We start from the raw sequence: 15,402 nt of genomic DNA on the forward strand, positions 1-15,402 counted from the left end.
CAACAATGTGTTGTCCAATCAAGAACACGTGTTTGGCGGACAGTGATCGTAAGGGCGATCGGAAGCTCCAAAAAGCGCTCGGAACGTTCGAACTGGTGATCGAAAGGTCAGATATTTGCCTATAAACAGAGGCGAGATTTTCTTATAGTTAGTGCGTGTTTTAGGTGTGGGTTTCGAGACAATGTATATTTCTTAGTGATTTAGTCATCTTCTCGAGGGTCGGGCGATAACGAGGTGCTACGGGGCATGTAGCAGATCTGTGCTTGGGTCAGAGTCTTTGACATCAGCAGGCTGGCGACGAACGCAGGTATAAGCTTGGACTCTCAGTAGCTATTGAGAGTAACTGTTAGTCTAGTTAAGACTTTTAAATTAGTATTGGTGATGTGGTGTAATCTTGCCTTGTAAGCTTGGACTGTAGACAGTTGTTCACCTAGACCAGTAGTTGAGGTACGTACGTACTGAATTAGATAGTCAATGAGTATGCATATATTTATGTGTTGCATTATTATTAGAGCTGTCAAAGTGGTTTGAGCTCGTTGGGTTGGCCCGCCCCGCCAAGTAGTGGGTTGTGGTGGGCTTGCAGGCCAACCCACCTCAACCTGCCAAATATAATTAAAAATTGGCGGGTCGGCCCGTCCCGCACCGCCAAATAGGCGGGTTGAGTTGGTAATTTATCAACCCGCCTAAATGGTGAGCCGCCTCGCCAACTTGCGGGTTTCGGTGGGTTGCGGGTTGGCCCGCCCTGCCGGTCCATTTTGACAGCTCTAATTATTATGTGTTGCGTTACTATCTGACATGAAATGCATGATATTATTGTTCATGAATTATATGCGGCATTGACATATCATGTTAAGCCTATGTATTCTTTCGAGATAGCTTGTTGTTTCTATGGCCGCCCAGTCCTAGGATTTATTTGTACGATCGGGTACCGTGTGACACCTACTGTATCAACGAAACAACGTGTGCGGTTTTACCCAGGACGGTGATATTCCAAGATTGGAGTTCAGTATGTGTGTCATCCACTGTATCTTCGGAGCAGCGTGTGCATTCTACGAGCGACTGTGTTCTCAGCACGATGTTCCAGATCTTGATCCCAGTGTACAAGAGCATTCATTATTTCATGTTGCATGCATTATATAGACTTATGTTCTCGTACTTTGCGTTCTGGGTGTTAGCGCTCACGTCCCTGCTTTTATCTATGACACCTCATTCGATGGGACATGTTTGTAAGTGGATCAGGATCGAGTTCAGTGGTTGATCAATGATCAGGGCTTGGTAGCAATGGATCACCAGAGGTTTATAGTTTTAGATTTTATGTCGGGTATTGATTAGGTTCCGGTGATTTACCGATTGTATTTTGCCATGTTGTTAGATGGTTTACGCTTTCCGCAGTTTCTCTCATTTTTGTTGTTGTTTAAGTTTTAAATTGCATGCGTAATAATTATTTAGTATGCGATTCCGGAACGGATCGCTACAATAATAATAATAATAATAATAATAATAATAATAAAAATGTAAGTTTGAGTGCAACTTAAAGTGTGTACTCGAAATTGTATCAATTAAAATAAGATCACTACTTTATATAAAATACAAATACAAATAACAAAATGGGCCAATAATGGCTTCTTTTTTTTAAAAGAATATATTTAGATATATTATGATTATGATTATGGTATACTAGATTAAAAAATCGACGAAAATAATTGGGAAAATAAAAAAAACATGTCCATATTTTATATATATATATATATATATATATATATATATATATATATAGACGAGTGTTATGGTTTTCTTATTAAATACAAATAGAAGGTTTGTAATTTATGAAGAGAATAAATTTTTTTTATCAAAAAAACATATAAAGGCAACAAATTAGTTAATTTAACCTTATAATAATAATAATAATAATAATAATAATATATATATATATTTTTTATTATCTTACTATCTTACTATATTATTAAGTGTGCGTAGGTTATATAAACTGTTTTTGGTGTCATGGTATTTTTTTTAAAATTTACCCATTATATCCTCATACCCCTCATTAACTAACAAACAACCTTCTTCATGTCTCATTTCCTCCCGACACCTTAATCAAGTTAGAATTTTTACCAAATTATATATTCACGGGACACACATCGCGTGTGCCATGGTGGCTTGTTATTTAAAAAAAAAAAGAAGCTCATAGTAACTGCATTTGATATTTTAATGTAAACGTCTTAAAATGCCCCTAATTATACTAATTGAAATATAAAAAAAAAACCAAAATAAGAAGGATAAAAAAAATAATATTTCATTATCACTATCCCACTTTCTCAGCCTCCTTGTCGCGTTCATACTGTAAAAACATAAAACATTTCATGTCTTTTATCTTTTTTCACTCAAATTTTTCTTTCAATTATTGTATTTTATGTAGTTTTCATAAATATGTGTGCTTTTTTGCTATTATATATATATATATATAGAGTTTTGCTATCCTGTCCATCCACCGTGCCCACCTAATGTGCCCACCATGAGGTGGCATTCAACTATTGGACGCACAATTAATCACATCAAATAGTTGAGTGTCAACTCATGGTGGACACATTAGGTGGGCACGGTGAGTGGGCAGGATAGCAAAATTGTATATATATATATATATATATATATATATATATATATATAAATTAATGGAAGATAGACGTGTCAAATTCTCACACAGTAGAATCTCAAAGCCTGTAAGCATGGCTGCCATGAGTTCCTTCACCATGTCGCTCAGGCCCCCGGAATTTTCCTTCACAGTTACTAGCCACCGAAGCTCCGCCACATTGATTCTCGGGAGGAGATCATCACCATTCGCGGCATCCGTTGTTTCACCGGAGACGTCCGCTTCCCCACCGGAAGTACCCGAGATTCAGCTAGAATTCATCGGGGTACGGATTCTGTTCATTTACGCAAGTTACTTCATTTCTGTTACTTTGATGTCATGAGTAAACCTGGAAATCACTCGGTGGATCGGTTTGTTTGCGATGTGTCGTGTAATCGAGATTGACTCTTGAATTCGAGTGTGTCAGGGAGTCTTGAATTCGAGTGTGTCAGGGAGTGTTTGCAATAGATTGTGCTTTTGTAGAAATGATTAATTTATAAATTATAAAAAAAGTTGAGTAAAATCAAAAGTTGGTAGTGTTTGAAATAAATTTGAAAATCTAAAAATCAATGTTGGAAAGTGTTTGATAAACAAGCGATTAGAGTGATTTTAAACCTTCTTATTAGAATCACTTTTTAAGAATCATGATCACCACATGACTAGCTTTTGGATTTTAATTAAGTTAAGCATAAGCTAGCACATAATCTAGGTCTAAGAAACACACAAAAATGATTTTTTAAGCCAAAAGCTAACAATCAATTTTTTTTTTGTGATTGCAAACACTCCCTTAATTGCTCTAGAAAATTCAGAGAAAAGAATGGTAGAATTGGATCCCCAAACACTTTTGGGGCAATCCAGTGCCCTCGCCTACAAATTGCAGTTATCCCTAGTATAAATGTGAAATGATGCGAATTAATTTTAATTTTGTTGGTAGCCCAATGCAGGAGCAGAAGGGGGGGAGTATCCGGTGGATAGAGCTGCGGCCGTAAGTGGAGAGAAGCTGCTTAGAAACATCATGTTGGATAACAAGATTGAGCTCTATGCGGCGTACGTAAGTTCGGGCACTCGCATCTCATAAATATTTATATGCATTCGTTCATATGCTTCATATACGATCTGTAAAAGTGTTGAATCAAGAGTCGAGAAGATTGTCGGTGATGTGAAATCTTGGATGCCATTTTTAAGAATTAGTCTGTTGCACTTGCACGTCGGCAGTTGGCACCATTTCTTGGTGTACTCTAGTGTCTCATCCTCATTTGGTGCTACTAGGAGAGTATGGTTGCTCTCTTAGCACATTTGAGTTGTATCAGTTGGGAAAATGTGAACTGTGAAGTACTGTTCAAGATGGCAAAAACTGGAATTCATAAAGAAACTACTTCCACATTTTGTGAACCGTGCTCAGGAAAAAAACCTTTGGATCCTTCTACTTTTCTGTGAGGTTCATTTTTGCAGTAGGAATAGGTATAAATAGGGCATTTGTTGTGCAGCTTGATGGTTTTAACTCTTCATTTTTGCAATGGAAAAATCTCCCCAACGGCCCAACTCTTTTTCCGGCTAGCTGCTCGAGTTCTTAACAGTTTCCCCCCTTTGCATTTATCAATTTTTTTGTATCATTCCTCCTTTAAACATGCACTTTGTTTGGTTTGGATAGGGTAAAGTGATGAACTGTGGAGGTGGTGGAAGTTGTGGGACTTGCATAGTGGAGGTAACACACCAATCTTTATATCAGCTACTCTCATCTGTAACGTCTCTTATTATGCTTTCTGGTTCTTGCTTCATTCGTAAACCAGTCTGTCGGGCACACATGATGCATATGCATCAAATGGCCAACATTGCAATGCAAAGTTTTCATTTTTTTACCTGTGTTTTCTTCTTTATCTTGGAAAGATTGAAAACTACGACAAATTACAATCCTCTGAAGTATTAACTGGTACATTGGCATCCTTGAGATTTGAACAACAAATGTTATAGTTTGTTACTTTACATTTTAACTAATATTCAGCTTGAAATGAACCTGCTTCATTCTCTGGCAGATCATTGATGGAAAGGAGCTTCTCAACGAGAGAACAAATACAGAAGTTCGATATCTTAAAAAGGCACGACTATTTAACTAGTTCTCTCCAAGGTTTCCCATTTCTGTTTGAATGATGTTGCTCGATATTAAACACTGAGATTTTTATTGTAAGACAAACACATGTCCAAGCTCGAATGTGTTTGTCTTACAATAAAAATAGTTTCTTGATAAATCCTGGCTTTGCAATATTCTGTAGTGTGTTGGGGTTGGTTAAAGTTGGCTTTTCTCATGTTTGATTCGATTCTGCAGAAACCTGAGTCTTGGAGATTGGCTTGCCAAACTATAGTTGGAAACAAAGAAAATTCTGGGAAGGTATGTATGGACACTTACTTGCGTGTTTGGCATAAGTATTTTAAATTTAGTCAAATTCGAAATTTCTTGCACATAGAATTTATCCTCATTCATGTTTGAGTACCAAACTAGTGGAGTCACTGAATGGACCTTTTCTCTGTTTGAAATTTGAAATCGAGCAAACTTGTTTTGTGTTTGAATCTTGGTAAATGATAATAATAATAATCAGTGACATTTTTTTTTCGCAATTAGATTTATTTTTTTGTTTTTCGTTTGCTGCAGGTAATAGTTCAAAGGCTGCCCCAGTGGAAAAAATAGTTATGTGGTTTTTTTTTCCATGAGAGAAAAATGTTTCATTAAAAACTATTTTTAGAAGTCATTGGATACAATATCAAGAAGCCAAAATGGATAATCACCACCTATCCACTCCACATTTAACAAACATTTAGTGAAGAAGAATGTACAAAAATAGCCCGTTGATGTGCAGCTTGGTTTGTTGTTCTTCACTTATGCTTGAATGGTAAAAACTCTAGAGAATCAAGAAGTGATGTTATTTCCATTGAGACAACACCCTCAAGCCCAAGATCCTCATCTGGTTTTGTTACTGTTTGAACGTCGGTATGAAAATAATTCAAAAATATGACAATAGAAATAGAACCTCAACTTAGACAAAACTCCGTTCCGACGCAAAGAACCTCTGACCCCGCTCCCTGGATTTTTGCTCCAAGAACGTGCGTGGCACTTGCATCTTTATAAAAAGTTGAAAGAAAACATACTCTTGAAACAATCAGGGAAAAAAGAAGAGGGAAGGAGATTGAATGCAACAATAAAAAAAGGTGGAAAGATTACCGTCAAAAAATACATAAAATTGTTTTTCTAGTACCATGCCCAGATATGAAAACTGATTCTACTTTTCAAAACAAGATACCTAAAAAAGTTGGATTAGTAATTTTGTTTAGGTTACAACCTGTGTATCCAAATCGCTCGTTGTGATGTTCATGTGATAGATATATTCTGATAATGAAGTCGGAACAGAGATGCAACATGAGATTGACGATTTTATATAATTGATTGATATGTTGAATTTGAATTTTTATATATAGTTTCATTTTTTTTTTTATATACAAGAAAAAAACAACTTATTCCAATGGATACATCCCCCACAATTGTGTCCATGTATGTCTGAACGAGCTTCCACACTTTGAAATACGAGGGACTCTTCTTCCTTCACGATGGCCAAGATGAAGCACAATAAATGTCTCATTTGAATTTGAATTTGAATTTTGAATCTATCAAGATTAATGTACATATTTAGTCACATTAAAAAATAATTCGTAGGTTTTATAGGTCCATCTAAAGTTGTGTATTTACAATTTTACAGCACTAGACTAGGGTACGGTTTTGTTCACCATATTACTAATATATGTATAACTCATCTCATCCCATCTCACGTTTTTCTCATTATATTATTTATCCATATATTAACTATTTATTTTAAATCAATCAAATCATTAATTATTTATCTCATATCAATCAAATCATTGAATTAAAATTACTATATTATCCCTTATAAATAATATAATTTTTATTTTATTTATTGTTAAAAGGACAAAATAGTCATTTAACATTTTTATATAAAATTTAATCAATCAAATCAAATAAACCATAATCTATCAATCAAATTCAATACTATTTTAACTATCATTTTTTATTTATTTTTTATTACATTATATTACTTATCTATATATTACTTATACAATGGCTCAACCAAACGGTGTCTAAATACATATGTAAAATAATTGTATTTAATATATATATATATATATTTATATATATATATTTACGATTGAACCATAGTCGCTGTTTTTGGTGTAAATCGGATCATGATAGCCAGATAAACCATATTCACGGTATAATTTTTCTTTACTATATTGAGTAGATGATTTTTTTCCGCATATTATCACGCGAGATCAGATAATTTACAACTGTTTTCAAATCAAGAAGATGGCACATTGTCAGACATGGACCACGCAAGTAAAAGGATCTGCCCTCATCTAGTCTTCCCCATGAAAGCAAACCTTCACTGTGAAAGCTGGAATTTTAAATTTAATGATTAAATTACTCTAATAATTGGACGTCGTAAAGAGACCACATGACTTGTCTCTCCAATTATTTCCTAGATATTTGATTTAAAAATATATATAAATTATTCGTAATTTTAATTTTTTTTTAAAAAAAAATTGTATAAGTTTTACCAATTTTACCGGTAAACAAATGAGTGCACGCGTTCCTCATGCGACTGAGCAAAGATTTTGATATTTTTTTGCAACAAATATCCCTGTGAAATATTAAAAATGCATATTTGACCCCTGTGAAAATAATTTTTAAATCTATTCAACCCATAATACACAATTTTTAATAAAATACAATTATAAATATTTAGAAAACATTTTTTGTTTTATTATTTTTTATTTTTTATTTTAAATGTATTATCATTAATTAATTATTTTTTAAAAAATATTATTACTTTATCCTGTTATCATTATTTTATTAAATTCATTTCGTATTTCCAACTTTTGCATTAAACATGCATTCATAAACAAGTATTTAAATAATTTCAAGTATCAACATATTGAACTATACTGATAAGTTCAAACATATTGTTTTTTCGATTTAGGACTATATATTGTTGAACCAAAAGTTAAATTTTTCGAGAATATGCATTGCACAATTTGTAATAAATAATAAAAAAATAACATGCGAATATAATTCTAAATTAAAAAAGTAACATTCATAAACTTAACATTTGGTTCAATATTTTGGTATTTTTAGATATTTAAATCTTTATTTATGAATCATGTTTAATGAAAAAGTTGAAAACAAGAAGTGATTTGATAAAATAATGATAACGAGATACATTAATAATTTTATTTAAAAATAAATTAATTAAAAATTAAAAATTAAAAATTAAAAATTAAAAATTAAAAATTAAAAATTAAAAATTAAAAATTAAAAATAAAAATAAATTAAATGAAAAATGTTTGGTACTTATCATTCACTTATCATTTTGATTTAATATTTTGGCACTTTTAGGTATTTAAATCTCGTTTATGAATGCATTTTTAATGGAAAAGTTGAAAACAAGAAGAAAGTTTAATAAAATAATGATAACAAGATAAAATAATAATATTTTTTAGAAAACAATTATGTAATCATAATAAATTTAAATTTAAAATAAATTAATAAACACAAAAAATGTTTGCTAAATATTTTATATTTAGATTTTAATAAATATTATGTATTATGGGTTGAATATATTTAAAAATTATTTTCATAGGAGTCAAATATGCATTTTTAATATTTCACAGGGATATTTGGTGCAAAACAAATATTAAAATATTTTTCCAGTCGCATGAGGGGCGCGTGCGCAACAAACACTAATCTGAAGGGGCGAGCGCGCTAGTTTTTTTATAGGTTAGGGTTGATGATGCCTATTAAAATTTTTACATGGAAAAATGTGCATTTTCAATATTTCACAGAGATGGTTGATGCAAATAACTCGTAAACAAATATACAGTTTTTTTTCCCTGTTTCGGATTTTATACTGAATGGTGATAAGAAACTCAGCAAATTGTACACATTTGTTTCATCTAACTTTTTTTTTTTATAAGTCATGTGAAGTTAGAGTTATAAATTATTATGTTATCTATATAAATATTCATATTATCTATATATTAAGCATAATTCATCATAAGAATGAAATTGTGATTTCGAGCATGAACCTCATATGATTATACTAATGATGATTATTTGATATGTAAGCAGTAAGGAGCGTGAATCAAATAAACATTGTTACCAAGATAGATTCAATATCCATCTTTGTTTCAAAAAAATTTATGTGATCATATGAACCTCACGTGTTTAAACCAATGATGACTTTAATACCTAGAGTGAGCATAATAATTCAGCATAATATCATCTCATTAACATGACCAGGGTAGTTGTTTAAAATCGGCTAACATTTAATTGATTGTATAAATATCACTACACTCTTCAAATTCTTCAACTTTTATTTGATGGGTTTTATTTATGGAAAATTTGATGATTTTGGTTCTTATACATTTTTTTAATGTCTTTTTATTCATGGAACATTCGATAAATTTGCTTCATATTGCAATATTCTTGGATCCTCGATTCTTAGCAAATTTTAAGTTACAACAACCCGTGCATGAATCTAGTCGATCGACCAAGGATTTAACATCGCAAATACTCCTTGTTTCTAAATAATTGATTCATTTGACTAAATCAAGCCATTAAATCTTGAAAGGTCTAGAATCCAATGAATATATACAATCTCAATCAACTACCAATTTTATGCAAATTTGCAACCAAATTATCTCCCACAAACTACGACCAATCCCTTTTTTAACACAAAAAAAAAAGAAAGAAAATAAAAACCACCATAGTCGCACGACTCAATTCGAAATAAAAATGTCATAATTAATATATGATTATTATAAAATATAAAGTTTATTTATCGACAATGTTAAAGTTTTATAATTACGTTGATAAACACAGTGAACGTTATAAGAGATTTTTATATATAAAAAACTTAACCGTGATAGTATCTATTAATTATATGATTTAGACGAGAATAACCAAAATGGATCATAAAAACCTAAATTCAACGAAATAGAAAAAGGACTTAAAATATCATACTTCAGTATCTACAATATATTCCAAATTTTTCCTTTATTAAATTCTTGGATGAATAAAAACTAAATAAACCAAATCAAATTGACCTATACTAATTTATATTTGCATTTAATACAAAAAAAATTATTTAATATCATCATTTATTACAACAAATATGTTAAAGGACATTTATAGTTTACTGATAAAGATTGACTGCGAATTTATAAACAAGAGGCGTCGCGATGTAATTTGGAGTGGAAGTAACAAAACAGGAGTGGCGATAGGAAAGTTTGAACTTTGCCTGCATCCCGCTATCCCTCCACGTGTATGTATATATATATATATATTAGTATACCTATTGCTTTCACGCAGTCTCCCAATCAATCTACACCAGCTGCACATATATGCAATGCGTTTCGATGCTGGATCTGATTCAATGGGTTTCGGGATGTAAATGCAGGGGAACCCGAGCACTTCGCGTACATTTCTTACATGCATTCTGTTGTTTCGCCCTTTTTGTGCTTCTACGATGTTTTTAGCTTCCAGATATTTGTTTTTGTGCTTCGAAGATTTATGGGTTTTTTCATTTTTTGTGCTATTTATCTGTTGTGATTACTTGGGTGGATCTTTTCAGGTGAAGGCGAGGTTTTTGTTTTCTTTTTTCATTGATTATTGTATTTCATGCACGAGCCGGTGGGATTGTTGTTTTGTGTGTGGAAATCTAAGGTTTTTAACATGAAATGGATTTTTGACTGCCGAAACAAGCTGCAGATCTTGAAGTATCTGTCCGAAGGAATAATCAAGGACTGATGTTTTAGCCCTCTCTGTTTAGCACAGTAGAATGAAATTCAAAAGATCACTTCTTTTTTTCTATTTCCAATGAAATTTTGATAGTTTGATTTCAACTTCATAAGTAATACAATACAGGGCACTATAATGGGGGATAGTATCGTACTAAATCTTGAAATCGGAAAGCCTAAAACTTTTCAGGTTAATGTTTCATTAGAATGGAAGGCTACCAATGAACCAAACATAATGTGATATGGGCCAGTAGCCTACAGTATTCTGTAGTTATGTAAGAATTTTCCTATGCTCTACATATCCAGTCTTGATGGTTTTTCATTTAAAAACTAATAGTGTGTTGTTCTGTATAGGTGGCTTAAGTAGCTTTGGTTATTATTGGAATTATGCAGAGTGTATGTGATGCCTTCAGTTGCTGGAGAGATATGACACTGTTATTGTCATAATTGTGCAAAAAATCTGACCAGCCATCTTTAAATTTTTTTAAGTTACATGTTAAATGTACATGTATAAATCTCAAAAAATTACAGTACTTATAAAATTGTGCAATAAAGCTTCTGCATCACATTGAGCTTATTGTAACAATGCATTATACTATCTCTCAGGTGTCAAGACATTGTTGTTTAGCCGTTCAAATCGTAATCTATGAGGCATGCGGTTATAAATGACGAGAACGTGTCTTTCAACCTCAGAGAGCCCGCTGCACGAATCACACGAGCGAGGGCCAAAGTGTCGGGCTCATCAGAAGGATTACCTCCATTATATCCTTCTGCCAAACTAGATGGCAAACGGTTCCTGAGAAAAAACTTTAAAAGAGCAGCACCAGACAACAAAGAACCTGGAACAAGCTCAGCTGCCCCTCAGCTTAAGAAAAGAGTTGTTCTTGAGGATGTATCTAATATCAAGAATGAGAATTTTAACTTAAACTGGAAAAGTGCAGCCGGAAGACAGGTAGCATTTCATCCTCAATTTGGAGGAAATTTAAGATTAAGTTGTCAATTGAAAGACCATAAATAATTATGCACAAATTCTCAAGCAGTAGTTTACATGGGGAAGGCTCGATTTATTTCTCATATATTTAAAATCAGGATATTTATTTTTTCAACTTTTATGAAGTACCTTTTTCCGAAAACAATTTGAGCTATCCTTTTCTTTTGTTACAACCCTCAATGTAGATGTTTTCGTTTGTCAGTCTAGCAAGCAGGGCAGAAAAAATTCCTTATTAAAACATGAAAATGTGGCTACCGCCCGCTCTGAAGAGTCTCAGGTTCAAGAGAACAAAAGAGAAAACGGGATGGAAGAAATGGAGTTATTGGAGGAATCACTAGAAACTTGTTCCACAATATGCCCGAAGAATGCTGAACCATGTGAAATGATAATTGCACATAGGTCTCTTCCAGCAGGTCTGATTTCTTAGTAGCTAATTTCTGTTGAGCAAATTGTTCCAAATCTTACCTGAGAAGAATTTATTTTTCATTGATATTTTATCTCAAAATTCAAATATATGTATGTCAGAGTGATGTGGTTTGGGTAAAAACATGTAGCTGGAGATTAAATGTAATGTTTGATGATATTGCTTTCAAGCTAAAACATTTTTATGTTTAATCATGCAGAAGATGTGAAGCTTTGCAACAAACAGGAAAACCTGCCCGATAGGGGCATTATTGATATAGATTCAAAGCACAAGGATCCACAGATGTGTAGCATATATGTTGTTGATATATATAACAGTTTGCATGCCGCTGAGGTTTGTAGAGCTGCCAAGCTAGACTTAACTTCCACAATCAAATAAGTAGTTCTTTCTCCAATGATTACATCTATGGACAGTTATTACTGTACCTAGCTACACGGCAACTTCTGAAGCCTCTACTTTTTTCCTGCTATCAGTTCTACAATCCATGTGAAGGATTCGAATTATTATACGGAAGCGTGTCTTATTTCAGTAATTGGAATCTATAAAAACTTGGAACTGTTGTATCCGGGATAGAAGGGTTAATGGTCTACCCATGTTTCTCTAACTTTTATTTTTCATGCAAAAGTTCTGTTTCACACAACCTAAAATGAATTTTCATCTCCTCTCAGCTTGATAGAAGACCTTTGCTTGATTATATGGAAATGCTGCAGCAAGACATCACCCCGGGAATGCGTGGTGTTTTGATTGATTGGCTTGTGGAGGTTAGTGAACAGAATCAAATACTCACAACACATTCAGAGATCACTAGTCTTTTTTGTTACATTACTCTGGATTGAATATAAATACAAAGATGGGGACCTCAAAGAACATCTCGATCCTAGTTGTTGAGGATAGCTCTCTTTTTTATTACAGCTTTTCATTGGGAACTTTTGTCCTTTAATAATGCCTGTTTTTTTCTTTTGTTTCCGCATCATTTCATTAGTATCACATTTTTTCCAGGTCTCTGAAGAATATAAGCTGGTCCCTGATACACTCTATCTGACTGTTGATCTTATAGACAGATATTTATCTGAGAATTATATTGAGAAACAAAATTTACAACTTCTTGGGGTAACCTGCATGTTAATTGCTTCGTAAGTGATTCTTCTTGAACCTGCACTAGTTTGTGATTCTTGGGATTTGCTTTATTCTTTCCCCTAAAAATTATCATATAATCATGAATCGTGGCACCGATGCATTTTCTATTCTAGAACCATGTAACTGGAAGTTTAACAAGCTTTGAATTCGTGTACTAAAATGTAAATGGATAGCTGATTCTTGTCTAACTATCTTTTACTGGTATTGTGTTGGCTTATGGTTTGAAGGAAGTATGAAGAAATCAGTGCCCCTTGTGTGGAAGAGTTTTGCTTTATCACTGACAATACCTACAAAAAAAAAGAGGTATATGCCCTTGCTGTTTGAAACCATTTATTTTTAATTTTTATCTCCTATCAACAGGAAGTTCGTCCTTTATTTGGTCAAAGAACTAAAATCCTAAACTATCAGACCACAATGGATTTTCAATGGATAAATTTTTTCTATATATTCCTCAACATGAGTTGCGCGAAGTTAATAAACTTCAATTTGCCAACGTACCAAGTCCACTGCATATTCAACCACTTTAAAGAGTTATGCTCTCAAACTTTCGTCTTAGTTTCCATCTTCATTTCGTACCAAGTTAGCAACAAGACACAGCTGCCTATATAATTCAAATGATTTTACCTCCCTTTTGTTTTAACAATAATCAAGTATTGATAAGTACTTTCATAGACATTATTTAAATTCGCTTGTGTTTTTGGTCATGATAATTTTAGTTTCATATGCATAACTCGTAATCCCATCTGCAGGTAGTGAAAATGGAAAGTCGTGTTTTGAACGTTTTAGGTTTTCAAATATCTGTTCCCACCACAAAGAAGTTTCTTAGGTACGTACGTGATCTATTCACGCACAGTCCTTAACCTATGTTAATGCCAACTGGCTAAATTCACCAACTGATTGTGGCTTACTTTCATTTCTCGTTATAGAAGGTTCATCCAAGCAGCGCAAGTTTTTTACAAGGTAATTTTAATGTATGCAGTACTTTAAAGAACAATACCTTTATTATATGAATTGCTCATGCTTCGCACGGGCTCCCTTTTCTACAGGTTCCTACTGTTGAACTGGAATTCTTGGCAAATTTTTTAGCAGAACTAACTCTATTTGAGTACAGTTTCCTTAAGTTTCTTCCTTCCCTTATTGCCGCATCTGCTGTATTTCTAGCCAGATGGACACTTGACCAATCTGAGCATCCATGGGTCAGTTTTCTTGGTTCACACCTTCTGACTCCACTGATCTTTCCTTCATTGTTTAACATGTAAAATGTTTTACGCGTTCTGCAGAATCCTACTCTGGAGTACTATACAAGGTACAAGACCGCTGAGCTGAAAAGAGCCGTACTAGAATTGCAGGACTTGCAACTAAACACCAGCGGCTGCTTACTTAACGCCATACGTGACAAATTTAAGCAATCAAAGGTAATAAGTGCCATCTGAAACTGGCCTTTCTGCCATTATGCCACAAGTGTTTAACTTCATATATGATTCAGAATTTGCATGTTAAATATACGTATTTACTCCAAAACCATGCAAAAGTTACATAAGAACAAGAAAATCTGAAAATCTATCTCTGGATTTGATTATGTCTTCAACTTCTGAATCATTTCTTGTTCTTGCGATGACAGTTCAAGGGTGTTTCAACACTCCGGTCAGTAAAACCCGTGCAATCACTCTTTACATGACCAACCCTCGATGGCCAATATTGATTGTCTACTACATCTACATATGACTCTCCAACTGCAGACACTTCAGTTCACAACGTCACATTCTCTATTCATTTTACCCTGAGGCTTCAGCTCTCACCATTGTTGTACTGTTCTAATCACTCCTGGTGCTTCCAGATTTTTGTTGTAACAGGAAACATGTAAAGGCAAGAGCGATACAAACTAGCTGTTAATTATATGTAACAGAACATGCTCTTTAGAGCACGTTTTCCAGAATTTTTACAGACTTGCTGCAACTCATTCGTTAGCAGCTAACTTGTATTTCTGCTGTCCGAGTCTCCTGCATTAGTTCTTCACTAGACTGAACTTGAGTTCCCATTCAATTGGTGAAATAATTTATTTTCATGTCAGATTCTCATTTGACATATTTTATTAGAATTCTGAATTAGATTTTATTATAATATCTTTTCGTAGTCCAATCTTTCTATTATATGATCAACAAAGTCAAAATCAATTCGTTTATTCATTTCATTTTGCACAAATAATCATGAATATTTAAGTGATTCCATTTCTGCTTTAAGCGTACATCTGCAATTACCAACTGCTTCCACAATCTATAATGTATATTACAATAAACACTAAGCAAATAAGCATATATTATTGCTCATAAGTATTATGATTTAAATTTATCATGATTACAT

The 15,402-nt window shown here is 33.1% G+C and overlaps 2 protein-coding genes across 2 annotated transcripts; both read left to right on the plus strand.

Moving 5' to 3' along the window:
• The first annotated feature begins 2,709 nt into the window (after positions 1-2,709).
• On the plus strand, positions 2,710-5,544 carry LOC140872219 (photosynthetic NDH subunit of subcomplex B 3, chloroplastic-like). The gene is made up of 6 exons (XM_073275020.1): positions 2,710-2,915; positions 3,564-3,680; positions 4,281-4,334; positions 4,663-4,725; positions 4,953-5,015; positions 5,277-5,544. Exons 1-6 carry the CDS (start codon positions 2,727-2,729, stop codon positions 5,310-5,312), a joined length of 522 nt encoding a protein of 173 aa, XP_073131121.1. The 5' UTR covers positions 2,710-2,726; the 3' UTR covers positions 5,313-5,544.
• A 4,523-nt stretch (positions 5,545-10,067) lies between these two features.
• LOC140872362 (cyclin-A2-2) lies at positions 10,068-15,067 on the plus strand. The gene is made up of 12 exons (XM_073275180.1): positions 10,068-10,168; positions 11,096-11,441; positions 11,683-11,893; positions 12,104-12,237; positions 12,573-12,665; positions 12,904-13,037; positions 13,269-13,344; positions 13,791-13,867; positions 13,968-14,001; positions 14,088-14,237; positions 14,322-14,456; positions 14,663-15,067. Exons 2-12 carry the CDS (start codon positions 11,136-11,138, stop codon positions 14,717-14,719), a joined length of 1,407 nt encoding a protein of 468 aa, XP_073131281.1. The 5' UTR covers positions 10,068-10,168; positions 11,096-11,135; the 3' UTR covers positions 14,720-15,067.
• The last annotated feature ends 335 nt before the right edge of the window (positions 15,068-15,402 follow it).

This window comes from Henckelia pumila, unplaced genomic scaffold (genome assembly GCF_033568475.1).
Source record: "Henckelia pumila isolate YLH828 unplaced genomic scaffold, ASM3356847v2 CTG_461:::fragment_3, whole genome shotgun sequence".
NCBI classification, from domain to species: domain Eukaryota; kingdom Viridiplantae; phylum Streptophyta; class Magnoliopsida; order Lamiales; family Gesneriaceae; genus Henckelia; species Henckelia pumila.

What these genes read in the sequence shown, in the direction of transcription:
- LOC140872219 (XM_073275020.1), top strand. Translation starts at nt 2,727, where the DNA reads ATGGCTGCCATGAGTTCCTTCACCATGTCGCTCAGGCCCCCGGAATTT. An exon ending in TTCAGCTAGAATTCATCGGG is followed by an intron (nt 2,916 to 3,563) that starts GTACGGATTCTG and finishes TTTTGTTGGTAG; the next exon opens with CCCAATGCAGGAGCAGAAGG. An exon ending in AAGTTCGATATCTTAAAAAG is followed by an intron (nt 4,726 to 4,952) that starts GCACGACTATTT and finishes TCGATTCTGCAG; the next exon opens with AAACCTGAGTCTTGGAGATT.
- LOC140872362 (XM_073275180.1), top strand. Translation starts at nt 11,136, where the DNA reads ATGAGGCATGCGGTTATAAATGACGAGAACGTGTCTTTCAACCTCAGA. An exon ending in ACAGTTTGCATGCCGCTGAG is followed by an intron (nt 12,238 to 12,572) that starts GTTTGTAGAGCT and finishes ATCTCCTCTCAG; the next exon opens with CTTGATAGAAGACCTTTGCT. An exon ending in TGATTGATTGGCTTGTGGAG is followed by an intron (nt 12,666 to 12,903) that starts GTTAGTGAACAG and finishes CATTTTTTCCAG; the next exon opens with GTCTCTGAAGAATATAAGCT.